Here is a 14,790-nt window from a genome sequence, read left to right on the forward strand (position 1 = left end):
TTCTTGCATCTCTTGGGGCACATGGTGGCGACTGTCATGTTACGCCCTTTGCTCGGCTTCAAATGCGCAGAACACAGTGGAATTTGCACTCCCAGTGGTGTCAGGCAACCAAGGGCCTTCAGGCATGCATCATAGTTACCGCACCACTTCGAGAATCCCTGTTGTGATGGGAGACACCATCCAACCTAGAGCTTGGGCATTCCTTTCCAAATTTCTTCTCCTCAGGTGACTGTCACTACAGATGCTTCATGTTGGAGATCACCGCACCCAGAGTCAATGGTCCGCGCAGGAGCAGTATTCCCAGCTCAATTTCCTGGAGCTCTGGGCAATTCGCTATGCTCTGGGGGTGTTCAGGGAACACCTGGCCAACAAGGTAGTCTTGGTTCAAACAGATAACCAGGTGGCGATGTGGTATCTGAACAAACAGGGAGGTACGAGCTTGTTCTTCCTTTGTCAGGAGGCGGTACAGATCTGGTCCTGGGTGCTCTCGCACGGCATCCTCATTCGAGCCATATACCTGCCAGGAACAGAGAATGTGACTGCAGATGCTCTGAGTCGTTCGTTGCGACCTCACGAATGGTCCCTGAAACAGGAGGTTGCACATCTGATCTTCCACCTTTAGGAGAACCCTGGACGTAGATCTGTTTGCTTTCCCATGCAACAAGAAAGTAGACCCAATTCTGTTCCCTGTTCAGAACAGTCAGCGGGCCAGCCTCAGATGTCTTCGCTTGCCATTGGGGCACCAGCCCCCTATACTAGTACCCCCTTCTTCGCTGGTGTCAGACTCTCCTGAAGCTCTAGCAGGACTAGGGAAACATGATACTGATCACGCCATATTGGCCATGTGGCAGATCTCATTCCTGCTTCTACAGGATCTGTCCTCCTGGGCCCCGATGTCCCTGGAGACCTCTCTGGACCTGATCACGCAGGATCAAGGCAGACTGCGCCATTACAACCTCCGAACTTTGGCTCTCATGGCTTGGATGTTGACCGGATGACCCTGCAGAACCTGGGCCTCTTGGAAAAGGTGTCTCAGGTTCTGGTAGAATCCAGAAAGCCTTCCACTAGGAAATCTTACAAAATGGAATAAGTTCTCGGACTGGTGTGAGGGACATGGTTTGGATCTGTTCTCCTGCTCCACTTCGAAACTTGTGGACTTGAGGCTGGCTTGAAGACCACCTCCAAGAGGCGGCTCCTCAGTTCTATTGGAGCACATCACCATGGAATGGATGGCTTGCTCATCTCTACACTGCCTCTCGTAGGGAGCTTCATGTGTTAACTGCTCCAGCTTAAGCCACCAATCCGTCCTCCGGTGGTCTCCTGGGACCGCATCGTGGTTTTAGCCCATCTTATGAGGGCCCCATTTGAGCCTCTGTGATCTTGTGATCTGAAATACCTATTTTGGAAGGTCCTTTTTCTGATTGCAGTCGCCTCAGTGTGTAGGGTCAGCAAGCTTCAAGTTTTGATGTCATACCCACCTAATACAAAATTATTTCATGACAAGGTGGTTCTGTGTACGCATCCGGAGTTCTGTCTCGGTCTATCGTCCTGCCCACCATCTTACCAAAGCCACATTCCCACAAGGGTGAGCGGGCCCTCCACATGCTAGATTGTAAATGGGCTCTGGCCTTTCACCTGGATCATACAGCAGCCCATAGGCAGGGCACATAGTTCTTTCTATCCTTTGACAGAAACAGATTGGGTGTTGCAGTGTCCAAGTAGACCTTGTCCAACTGGCTAGCGGATTGTATATCTTTCTGCTACATGCAGGCCAGGCTGCAGCTTGAGGGTCACGTCACAGCTCATTCTGTGCGAGCCATGGCAGCTTTGGTGGCCCACTTGCGTGTGATGCCCATGGACGAGATCTGCAGGGCTGCGACCTTGGAGTTTCTGCCACACCTTTGCCTCTCATTACTGTCTGGACAAAGATGGCCGACAGGACAGCAGTTTTGGTCAGTCAGTCCTCCGTAATCTTTTTCAGCAGTGAAAACAAACTCTTCCTGCCTCGGGCCCTTTATTCGGGTTTAGGCTGTCTCCCTCTATGGCCGAATGCACCAGGGTGGTTGTGCCTGTTCGCACCTGGTTTGGATGCCTGTCGTTCTTGCTTGTTTGGGAGCAGCCTGTAGCTATGTATTCACCCATGTGTGAGGACTACCATCCTGCTTGTCCTAGGAGAAAGCAGAGTTGCTTACCTGTAACCAGTGTTCTCCTAGGAGAGCAGGATGTTAGTCCTCACGAAACCTACCCGCGGAGTTGGTTTCTCTTTGGGTTTGTTTCATCATTTTATTTTTCGTGACTTCTATATTATAAGACTGAAAAGGGGCCCCCGCTTGGATGCGTGGATAGTGGCATGCTGGGCATGCTCAGTGTGCCAGTCAAAGACATAAATTTTCCGTGCCAGGCTCCATCTGATGTCGCCCATGTGAGAGGACTAACATCCTGCTGTCCTAGGAGAACACCTGTAACAGGTGTTCTCAGCTCTGCTTTCTGTTTAGCCTATTGGAATGTAGTTGAATTAAAAATTCAAAGCAACAGTTATGTTTTATAGTGCTGAGTATTGAAATTCATGGAATAAATCCATCAATTGAAAAATATGAGAGATACTTGAAAAACTTTAATGATCCAAAGACAACGACAAACCTATTCCGTCAGAAAAAAATCAGCAGAACCAGAGGGTCACGAGCTGAGGCTCCAGGGAGGAAGACTAAGAACCAATGTCAGGAAGTATTTCTTCACGGAAAGGGTGGTGGATGCCTGGAATGCCCTTCCGGAGGAAGTGGTGAAGTCTAAAACTGTGAACGACTTCAAAGGGGCGTGGGATAAACACTGTGGATCCATCAAGTCTAGAGGACGTGAATAAAGAGGAGGCATTCAAACACTGCACGGAGCGGCAGTAGCCACAGAGGCATTCACGGCGTGGGATGCCAGTGACCAGTAGTTGGTGTTCCACCTTCACGGAGCGGAAGGATGGAGGGCTGCTATCTCAAAAATAAAATAAAATAAAAACAGGGGTGGGTAAGAGTATGGGGTAAGGGTGTGGCCTGCTTGATACAGCGGTTGCTACCCCTAATTGAGCTGGACGTTCACTTGGATGCAGATACGGCGCTGCTCTCTAAATTGGTGGTGGGGTGGAGGGGAATTAGGGCTGGAGGGTACTGGAAGCCAATAGTAACAGGTGGGAGAGAAAAAAAGGGGAAAAAAAATGGATAAAGTGCGTAGGTTGCTGGGCAGACTGGATGGGCCGTTTGGTCTTCTTCTGCCATCATTTCTATGTTTCTATGTTAATTGGCTGTAGGCAGCTATATTAAAACTAAAGGATGCTTGATACAAAGGCACCAAATATATACTGGCAGACACTGCAGGTTCACAGTAAAATGGTGTTTTACTTTGAGAAGTACAAATTTATGTACTTAGGGAAAATAAAACTGCTTTTCCTTTTTATTATTTCATAACTCTTCTTATTACTGAGCAAGAAAGTACCGGTAAATCATTTTTCTTAACAACTTGATTTTCTATCCTGTGCTTTTGTTGTCAGCTGTCTTGCATTTTTGTTGTCTATTTTAACTTCTAATGATCAGTTTGGCACCTTTGTGATGTTTTTCATCTTGGTCTTTTGTAAGCAAGTTAAGAGCCACTGTGCGGGGGGGGGGGGAGGTATAATATATTATTGGCAGGAAATGATAGTCTGGGAATGCTTCAGCATGAATTTCCTGTAAAAATATTCACTGTTGCAGATAGAACAACTGATTGTTTGGGAAAAGGATAAGTATCTTTAAAAGCATATTCTCTGTTTCAGCCAACTTAATGTTTTTGTAAAGTTGCTGCTTCCCAAGTCTGACTGTAATGAGGTATAAATGTATGCATGGAATTCATCTGAAACAAAAAAGCAGCATGATTTAGGCAAGGGCCTTAGATTTTCCTATATTCCTGGTTAATTGACTGTTATGCCAAACAGTAACAGCTAATCCAAGTGTTGATCACATTAGTAGGCATTTTTATAAAAGTAGAAGGAATTGGCTTTTATGTGTGAGTGTTCTGCAAATCTATTTTCTCATACCCATTATGGGTAGTAACATTAAGAGTGAGAGACTGTATTTTTGATAAATAAGTATATGCGTTTGTATATGTAATTTGTATTTGTATGGATTTTAGATCTCCATTTTGATTCACATAACTGTTATAACAGCATCAATAATCTGAACTCTAAGATTCTTAACTAAATGATTTAAAAAAAAAAAAAAAAAAAAGTGAATTGTAGACGTTGACCGAGCATTTCCTCTCCAGCCTTGGGCATAGAAGCATTGAGGAGGTTCATGAATAAGAAACAGTAAACAAGAATATATGAAAACGGATGAAAATCAGAATGGTTAGGAAACAAGAGCACTGAAATCTTGGTATTTTCCAGGTGTCGTCGAGCAGAATGGCAGTGGGCAGTGGAAAGAGCAGCCATTATATGTCGCTGGACCTGGCTGCAGGCTCAGGTTTCCGACTTAGAATATCGAATCCGACAGCAGACTGACATCTACAGACAAATCCGTGCAAACAAAGTAAGATGCTAAAGCTTTAAACCCTTTTTTTTTTTTTTTTTTTAGCTATGGGCTTGAGAATATTTTTGGTGAAGACTTGAGCATAAGGTTTTGATGAGCACCAAAGTATTTAAAGTCTGGTGTATCACGGCCACCCTGGCTCAGTCCCGGACCTGTTGGGGGCGAAATTCTGTAAATGCCCGCGTTTAGTATAAAGTCTGCAGCTACTTTTTACCCACAGACTTTATAGTAATTTTCAAAGGGAAAGCATATATGTGTGTACTTTTACATTTTGAAAAATATCCCACCGAAACTAGCCCCCCCCCCACTCGCATCTGCTTCCAAAAATTACATGCATATTTTTTGAAAATACAGGTGTGTAACAAATTGCACATTCTACTCACAAGAAAGCCTTTTCACACTCTGAGGTAAAAAAATAGCTGCATGCAAAAGCTCTATGCACATACTTTTATCAGCATATAGGGCAGGCAGTTTTCAAAAAAGCCCATTTCCATCTGCAGAAGTAGCTGAGAATTATCTTCCCTTTGAACAGAAAATGCACTGGTGGAGGAGTGATGGCTCCGTGAGTTAGCATCAGCTTATGGAGCCTTTTACTTCTAAGCTGCCAGTCTGAGTGTACTTCATGCCGGTAGTGGCCACAGTCATTACTCGAAAGCATGTACGTTGGTTTCTGTGACTCGAAGCCATGAGTTTTTTTTTTTTTCCAGTGGGCAGTTGTTTACTTTCCTTTAAACCAAAATTAAAACAAACACCGTTATCTTTCCACTGTTTGACATCACTTGTGAAAGACTCAGTAAGGATACAAGAACTGAAATGGGCACTGGGACTGAATTGTCCTCTCATCTGGATGTAGTTGCAGTTTATTCTTACTTCATGCATTTCTGTTGTAGAGTTTAAAGAGTGTTAAAAAAACAAAACCAAAACCATGTAATCCATAATAAAAAAACAAGATAAAATAGATAGTAAGAACTGCACCATCTAGAGCAGTGTTTCCCACCCCATATGCTTTCAGACCTATCAGGTGTGCCACAGAAAAGCCATCACTGCCTGATGATCAGATCCAGACCGACACCTGGTTTTGGTTCTCAGCATTTCACAGCAACAACAAACACAACTGGTGGCTCAAGTGTAGAAGCTCCTTTCTCAGGACTGGTGTAATCATGTATCCTGCTGCCTCCTAGCTCTAGCACAAGTCCCAAATTGTGGTCATTAATGGGCAACATGCAGGGCACAGAGAGCTGGAACCCCCTTTGTGCAGTTATACATATTGCACACAGCACCTCCTCATCTTGAATCCTTCTAGCCTCTGTCTTATATCCAGGCTGGGAGAGAGTTGCTCTGAGCACTGGATGTGACTCGCTCTGAGTGCTGGGAAAAGTAGCAGTGAAATGGCCGCCTTGCGTGGCTGCCGAAACCAAAGTAACTGAGTCGGCTGCCTACACCACACTGACTCCTGCATCTGTAAACAGGGGGATCTGGCCCATTGTGATGAGTTCGTGTGTGTTTCTGCCCCCTCTCTCCCTTTGTTTTAGAATTTGGAAGAGGGACTGGTGGGGTTTTCACGGTTTCCCTAGCTCTTCTTTTTGACCAAGGAGTCCTCAGATGTGTACACTGCCTGCTCAGTGGAGTTTAGTGTGCCACAACATTTTTGTTAATACAAGTGTGCCTTTGGCTTGAAAAGGTTGGGGAACATTGATCTAGAGCAGCAAAGATAAACTGGCAGGCCTTAGGTGACTCGCATTGTGTACTAGTCAGACATCATAGCTAATGGGGAGGAGCCACAGTATGGGTCCCCAGCAGGAAAGGACCCTTCATTCCCTCTTCCTTCCCACTCAACCTCACAATCACCTTCCTGCTAAGTTCCCAATTGCAGTAGCTCCTCGAAATAACAATCTGCATTGTGCAGTGCTGCTTCTGGCTGTCACCCTGGTTGCAGCTTTCTATTTTCTTCTCGAATCCCGGCCTGTTTATCCACTGATGGCAGAAATAAAAACCTGGTGCGAGACGGCACAGCCCAACAGAGAAGGAAATGCTACACAGGGCCAGAGCTCGTGTGGGTGATGTGGCAGGTCCTGTGGCACCCCCATCCCTTCCTCCTGTAACCAAGGAAACCCCCTGCAAGGGGTGGGGTTGCTGCAGGGTCTGCCAGAGTACACACACATAGTTGTCCCGCGCTGCAATTTTCTTTCTATTACTGCTGCCATAGCTGCTGCCAACCTGCTGTGGCACAGAAAAGGGTAGAAACAGAGGAGGGGGACTGATACTGCCAGGGAAAGAAGCCAGGAAGGGGCCATGGGGGGGGGAGGGGAAGAGACGTTTGGAAGGTGCTGGGAATGAGAGGAACTGAGAAGGGTTGTGATGGAGCCTTGTGGGGGAGGGGTGGGTATGTCTGTCTGTAGAAGTGGGGATACTAAAATGAAGAGGTGCCTAGAATGAGCCATGGGGGGACTTAGTAGGGAGAGATGCCATATGTGGGGTCATGAGGAAGAGGAGCCATATGCAGGGGCAGCAGTAAAACCAGCCCATAGGCATCTGTACTGGGGCTCGTGCTTTTTAACATATTTAAAAATGATCTGGAAAAGGGAACGACGAGTGAGGTGATCATATGATACTATGATCATATGGTGATCATATGATACCCATTTGATACTCCCTGTTCTTATATACATATATATCTCTCGTATTTTTTGCATATATCTCTTGATTTACATATATATTTTTTGCATATATCTCTTGATTTACATATATATCTCTTGTATATTGTTTTTCACATCTTGCTATTGTTCTTTGTAAGGGCTACGCCCACAAGTTATCAGTTGTATGTAAACCGATACGATGTGCAAACGGCTATCGGTATATAAGAAACTCCAAATAAATAAATAAATATGTGCGGATGACACAATTATTCTGAGTAGTGAAATCACAAGTGGATTGTGAGAAATTGTTGGAACACCTTGCGAGACTGGGAAATTAGATTTCATCTGCCATTTAGATGCCCAATATGGATAAACGCAAAGTAATGCACATAGGGAAAAGTAACCCACACTGTAGTTACACATTTAGGTTCCGTATTAGGAGTTACAACACAGGAAAAGGATCCGGGCGTCAGCATGGACCAACACTTCAATGTCCTCGGTTCAGTGGACTTCAGTGATCAAAAAAGCAAACAGTGTTAGGCATTATTAAGAAAGGAATGAAGAAGAAAATGAAGAACATCATAATATCTCTGTGTTAATCCATGGAGAGACCATACCTAGAGTACTTTGTGCAATTCTGGTTGCAGCATCTCTTAAAAAGTTGAACTGGAAAAAATACAGAGAAGGGTGACCAAAGTGATAAAAGGTATGGAATGGCTCCTCTATGAGGGGAAAGGCTAAAGAGGTTAGGGCTGTTCACCTTGGAGAAGAGATGACTGAGGGGCAGATAGAGGTCTATAAAATCATGAGTGGATTAGAATGGGTAAATGTGAATTGGTTATTTACTCCTTCACACATAAAAAGTAGGAGACACTCCATGAAGTTAGTAAATAACATAATTAAAACCAATTGGAAAAAAATTGTTTCACTCAATGTGAAATTAAGCTTTGGAATTCATTGCCTGAGGATGTGGTAAAAGCAGCCATTATAGCTGTGTTTAAAAAAGGTTTGGACAATTTCTTGGAGGAGAAATTGAGGGTTTTTGGTAAGGAACCTAGAGTGACTGACTGGATTATAAACTGGCTGAGTGGAAGGTGAGAAAGGGTAGTGGTAATGGAGTTTTCTCTGAGGAGTGGGTGTTATTAGCAGTGTGTCCTTGTACTGATTCTTTTTAACATTTTTGTGAGCAACATAGAAGGATTGTCAGGAAAGGTTTGTCTTTTTGCTGATGATACCAAAATCTGCAACAGGGTAGACAGCCAAGAAGGTGTGGAAAACATGAGGAGGGATCTATCAAAGCTTTTGAGGAATGGTCTAGAGAATGGTAGCTAAGATTTAATACTAAAAAATGCAGAGTAATGCATTTAGGTTGCAAAATCCCAAAGGAAAGATAGTATTGAAGGCAAATTTTTTCTAAGCACCAAAGAGGAGTGGGATCTAGGGGTAATTGTATCTGATGATCTTAAGGTGGCCAAACAGGTGGAGAAAGTGACGGCAGAAAGCAGCCAAAAATAGTGGAGTAGATTGCTAATCTGCACAGTCTTAGTATTTAACTGAAATACTAATGTACGCAACGTATGGTTGAAGTTTAATCCGCCGTGATTCCATTTAGGACAATCTTCCATTATTACATCTTGGAAAATCACACATAACATTATCTCCCTGAAAGCTCCTGAAGCAGCCTTGTGCGAAACTCGGCCAGAATTGGGCTCTTTTATCAAGATAATTGTGTGAATGAATAAATCCCTACCTAAGGCAACTGGTCTGTCTTGCTTTATCTTTGCCTTCTAAGTCCCTAGTGGAGACCTCGTTTGGAATAGTCTATACAGTTTTGGAGACCACATCTTCAAAAGGATACAAACAGGATGGAGTTGGTCCAGAGCAGCGGTTATCAACTGGTGTGTCGCGACACACCAATGTGTCACCAAGCACCAGTTGATGTGTCGTGGCTCCCGGTGTCCCAAAGCCCCAGTTATACTTCCTTTTACCTGCCCCCACGGGCCAATCGGAAGCCTCCTCTGTTGTTTCTGCTCCCGCAGGCCAATAGGAAGCCTCCTCCCTTCTTCCTGCCAGTGGGAGGAGGAAGCCGCTGATTGGCCAGTGGGGCAGGAAGAAGGGGGGGGCATCTCACAGCCCGGGGGTGGGGTGGTTTGAGGGGGGCTGGGAGGAGTGGCAGTGTCCAGGCCCGTGGCGGTGAAGAAGCCAGATCCTGTGACCGCCACGTGTAAGTGCTGAAATTAAACACAGCGGTGAGCCACAAAGAAAAGAGGCCAGCCGTGCCAGGATTTCCTGCTTCCAAAGCGGCAGGGAACCGCAATAGAGTAGGGACCCAAAGCGGCAGCACGAAGAGGCTGGTTGCTCCAGGGATTCCCCCCCCCCCCCCCCCCCGATGCAACAGAGAGAGCTCGGCAAAGCCAAGATTAAAGTAAAAGTGGCGCTCAGCCGTGCTGATTACAGATGGGGCAATTGGAGCTCCCAGTGGATGTAAAAGCAGGCAGATGGGGGCCACTGGACCTAGGGATATCCCGACAGCCAGAAGAAAGGCTTGAGTGCTGTGGCATATTTTTCTAAAATAAATGTTTGCTGCTTCAGTGCGGCTGAGAAGGCAGCGGCAGCCCTGGGAAATCTGCCACTGCGAAATTAAAGGGGAACACAGCATTGGGGCTCTAAGCAAAGTATGTGTGAGAGAGCGACTGGGCAGTGAGGTGACTGGGGATGTGTGTGAGATACATAAACTGGTTAGGGAGGTGACTGGGGTGTGTGTGAGGCACAGACACTGGGCAGGGAGGTGACCGAGTTGTGTGTGAGAGACAAGACTGGGCAAGGAGGTGACCCTGGGTGTGTGTGTGAGAGAGAGAGAGTGACTGGGGTGTGTGTGAGAGAGACTGGGGAGGGAGGTGACTGGGGTGTGTGTGAGAGATAGAGACTGGTCGTAGGGTTTAATTTGGGGGGGGGGGGGAGGGGGTGTGAGTGACTTGTGGGCCCTAAAGAAGAGGACCATAAGGACAGAGCTTCAGCAGCCGCTGCTGCTCCTGGTCTGTGCTTTCAAGGGAAAGGAGTAGAAGAGTTGCTGGAGAGGTTAAGTAAAGGTGGCATTTTAAGTTTAAGTTTATTTTTCTTGATTGACTGCCATTTTAATTATTGAGTATTATGTGATGTGTCTGCTGTTGAAATATTTTGTTGATATTTAGACACTTTTTAATAATTTTATGAGTTTAATTGTTTGACCTTATTCTGTTCAGCTGTTTTGAAACATTTATTAATATAGTTTTACAGTTATTTCTGTGTGGGGATCTATAGCAGCTTGGCTTGTTCTGTTTTCCTAATAGGAGGTGTATTAGTGTTTAGGACCTGATTTAATATTTGTAGTGTTGCCTTTTCATAGATAGGGTTGTTATATGTTCCATAATGCAGGTGTAACTTTGTGCGGGTTAGTTTGTGTGCATTATTGCAGATCCTGGGACTGTTAGGTGCTATATTTCTCTTTCCATTTCTCCAGGTTTGCACTGCATGCAGAGTGGCTTCTTTGGTTTTCCATTCCAGTTTGTCTCCATATTTATAATTTGTGGTCTTTATGTACTTGGTGAAGGTCAGTTCTGTGTGTGTGACCGAGGTGAGGTATTTTACTAGCATGTAGGCATTTGAATCAATCTTATTTGTTGTGTTTTCTCAATGGGACATGCATTAGTGGTAAATTATTGCCTTTTCATATAAGGCAGGGTGCCTGCTAGTAAAGGGAGTTTGTTTTGCTTTTACTGAGTTGTCGTCAGAACCAGAATATTTTATTTTTGTATGGTGAGTTCTATGGGTAATGCCCTAATTCTGCTCTGCATCCATTGTTGGAGGTTAAGGGGGGTTCCCATTGATCCAGAGTGTATGTTTACATATAGCCCCATGACTGTCACATGTTCAGTGTGTCACGCATGTGAGAACCATCTGTCAGGTGTGTCCCGGCCGAAAAAAGGTTGAGAACCACTGGTCCCCAGAGGGTGGCTGCTAAAATGACCATTGGTCTTAGTTCTAAAGTATATGGGGATAAACTTAAAAATCTAAACATATATCCCCTCGAGGACAGGCAAGATAGGGGAGATATGATAGAGACATTTAAATATCACAAAGGTTTCCCATGCACAGGAAGCGAGCCTCTTTCAGTGGGAAGGAGGCTCTAGAACAAGGAAGGGGTCTTGGGATGAGGGTAAAACCCGGTAGATTCGAAGTAATCTTGGGAAATATTCCTGTACAGAGAGGGTATGGATGCATGGAACGGTCCTCCAGTGGAGGTGGGGGAGACAAAAATGGTATCTGAATTCAAGAAAGCATGAGATAAATGCAGGGGATCTCTGAGGGGGAGTGATAGGTATTGTAAAGGCAAGATAAATTAGACAGGTGGGCATACTAGCTGGGCTATTTGGTCCTTTTCTGCCATCATGTTTCTATATTTCTGTTTCTAAATCGTAAACTGTTAACCAGACAGACTTGGGGAAAAAAAACACTATTTATCTCTGAGTGTTAGCAGCACGGAATCTAATCTACTGTTTTGGAATCCTGCAAGGTACTTGTGGACCTGGATTGGCCACTGTTGGAAACAGGATATTGGGCTTGATGGACCCTCAGTCTGATACAGTATGGCAAATCTTTATCTAATGCCCCTGCCTGGTAGGGGACTGCTCTGCTCCTACCCTGTTCTGGTCGAAAGATATGGGGGGGGGGGCCCCCCCTGAAGACTGAGGAATGTTTATGGGAAGAGGGCTATGGGGAATGTATTTGGAAGCTGGGGGTGGGATCTAAGGACTGAATGGGATCACGGCTCATGTGTTTGGGAAGTATCTAGGGGGAACAGATCATGTGTTTAGGTGGTAGTTGATTGTAGAGGGGGAGAGGCAGATAAGGTTTTGTTTTTCTCCTTTAAAAAGCTGGCAATCCTAGCACCGCCGCGGAAGGGAGTTGCACGATTACAGATTTCCTCAGTTTGTCTTCTGTCGTGGGAAGCAAAAGATGGTGGTGGCAGCCTGGAGATGGCCAAACAGGAACTGGAAGAAGAAGGTGGTTGGGTCCCAAACTCTGCTGCTGTTTCCCTCTCACTTGCAGGTGCCACTCACACACCCGTGCAGTTGTTCAATGCTCTTCTATTTGAACCACTCAGGGCTCCATGCATAGAGAGCCCTGAACTGAGCAGGAAGAGGCGTAGCAGCACCAGTGGCTAGAGGAGTTGTACAGAGTCGCACTGGAACAAATAGTGGGAAGTTGAGGGGGGAAATAAATTGCAAATCCAGGAGGTGGGGTAGGATGGGATTTCAGGGGAGTGGGAATGGATGCTTCGAGGGGGAGGGGCAATGAGGAGGCCAGGGGGGTTCTTGAGAAGGGAGGCTTGGAAATGGGAAGGTGTGAAAGAGCAAAGGGGTGCCTGATGGAGAAGCAGGGAATGAGAGGGCTACCTGATACCAGTGGGAGAAAAATTTTAATCTTACAACTCCTGGTGTCGTGTTTTTTTTTATAGAGCAGTGTTTCTCAAGCCAGCCAGATTTGTAGGCTATAGACAATAAATATGCATGAGATAATTTGCATTCATTGTCCCCACTATCTTGTGCATATTTATTGGGTATTGCCTCTAAATTAGATTGGTGGGGAGGTACTCCCTGACTGGTTTGAGAAACACTGGTGTATAGACTGAGAGCACACTTTTTCACTTGGCCATAGGTGCCAAATTGCCTGCTATGACTCTGCCTTGAAGCATGGTGCAGTATGACAAAATGCCGGTTCTTGGAGGACAAGCAAGCTGGCAGTCCTCACATGTGGGTGACATCTGATGGAGCCTGGCACAGAAAACAAATGTCAACATTTCTAAAATTTTACCTGTGCTTCACAGAAGGGACCCTGCATGGATGCCTGGCATGCCATTATGCCAGGCATCCATGCAGGGTCCCTTCTGTCTTTTTGCACGAAGCCCTTGAGCCGTGGGTTTTGGTGCTTCACACTCTTGTTTCTGGACCCTTTTGATTTTACTAGATACACGGGATCATTTATCGGGAGCCCCTATGGTTTTGCTCTTTGTAACCCTGAGTAATGGGGGTTTTTGGTTAATTTTCTAACTTTTCATTCATTTTTACATACTTTTGTTCTGTGGCGGTGTGCTGCCGCTCTACAGTTTGATTTTGTTTTCCTTTTATTTTGGATGAACATGTCTAGAGGTTTCCAGCGTTGCCCCCAGTAATGTTCAAATGCCCAACCATGACCTCAAAGGACACTGGCCTGACTAGCCCTCAATACAAAAGCATTTCTGGCATTGGAAGACTTATCCACATTAATATCTGAGGCATTGACCTTGAAGGACCCCTGGGCTACATTAGTAGAGGGAACTTTGTATTGCTAGTCGATTAGGAACCCACAGACAGGCCTGTTTTTGACTCTTCCTGTCTGAAGATATCATCTGGTTCTGCCTCTTTGACTTCAGTATTGAAGAGATCCATGCCGAGCGTCGAGCGAAGAAAAGCAGTACATGTTGAGAACCCCCCCACAAAGCAGTCCCTTGGTGAGGAGAGCTCATCCTTTAAGCAGGACAAGGACTCGAGACAGCTTCTTCTGATCCAGGTGTCCATCACTGATGCACCTCTCGGTTTTGAGGTAGAAGTGTGGTCATTGTCAAGGAAGAGTGGATAAAAAAAATCCAGCAGCCTTGGAGAAAGCACTGCTGGCCTTTGTGCTGCGGCATCAAGGGCACTGAGGCAGGTACAGACTATCCTCAAACCTCTTCTTGATTCCTTATGGGTGTTCTGTGATGTGCCAGTACTGGATCTGATGCCAATGCCTGGGGGGGGATTGTGGTTGATGACTGCTGCCCAGCTGCTGATCTCTGGCTCTTTGAGGGAGGATGCTTACCTTAGGCCATCGGAGCTCCTTGGGATCGGGTGAAAATAACCAGTGAAGGCTTCTTACAGTGCTTATTCCTGTGTTTACAGATAGACAAGGTACTCAGATTAAAAGCATTTATTGGTATGTAAAGTAAAGACAGAGTATTGGGAACGAGGGACAAATGACCTGACACTGTTGGAACTCCTTCAGTTCTCAGCATACCCATTAGCTGCTTATATAAAGAATTTTTTTTTGTTTACCAGCTTCCTCTTATCTTAGCATCATGACAGCTGAATCTGTTTCTTTTCATCTTTTACCCATATTACCTCAACATTAGTATCTTTCCTGTTCCCACAAGCTGTTATCTTTCTTCTATCTGAGTTTCAGCCTTACCAGGCACCTGCGGTTTCTGCATCATGAGTCCCTTTTATCGGATTTCCCTGCTAGTAGTGTTTCTTGAGCAGCACAGATGCAGTTCTGCCCATACTCAATGTATCTGCTTGAGCTGTCTCTTGATCTGCAGATACACCAGGTCTATCAGTCCTTGAGACCTTGGCTGGGGGTCAAGCACCGAAGGATTCCTCTCCACTAACAGACCCAGGGTGAGGGACTCTTAAGGTTGCAGCTGTGACTCTGCAGATACCTCTGAAGAGCAAATGTTGATGGGGTTCCCCTAGACCCCCCATCCACCAGAGAGAAGGAAGTTCCCCGCTGGAGGTCCTCTCCTTCATAGGTTTTATGAGAAAAAAAAAGGCTGA

At 45.5% G+C, this 14,790-nt stretch overlaps 1 protein-coding gene across 4 annotated transcripts in view; it reads left to right on the plus strand.

The window, feature by feature from the left end:
* The window catches only part of LOC115083980 (KAT8 regulatory NSL complex subunit 1-like), a 354,418-nt gene that overhangs the window by 83,331 nt on the left and 256,297 nt on the right, over positions 1 to 14,790 (plus strand). For all 4 annotated transcript variants that reach the window (XM_029588184.1, XM_029588186.1, XM_029588185.1 and 1 more), the window contains exon 2: positions 4,406 to 4,547. In XM_029588184.1, coding sequence (XP_029444044.1) covers positions 4,406 to 4,547 — 142 coding nt within the window. The remainder of the gene's footprint in view (positions 1 to 4,405; positions 4,548 to 14,790) is intronic.

Source organism: Rhinatrema bivittatum, chromosome 2, assembly GCF_901001135.1.
Source record: "Rhinatrema bivittatum chromosome 2, aRhiBiv1.1, whole genome shotgun sequence".
NCBI classification, from domain to species: domain Eukaryota; kingdom Metazoa; phylum Chordata; class Amphibia; order Gymnophiona; family Rhinatrematidae; genus Rhinatrema; species Rhinatrema bivittatum.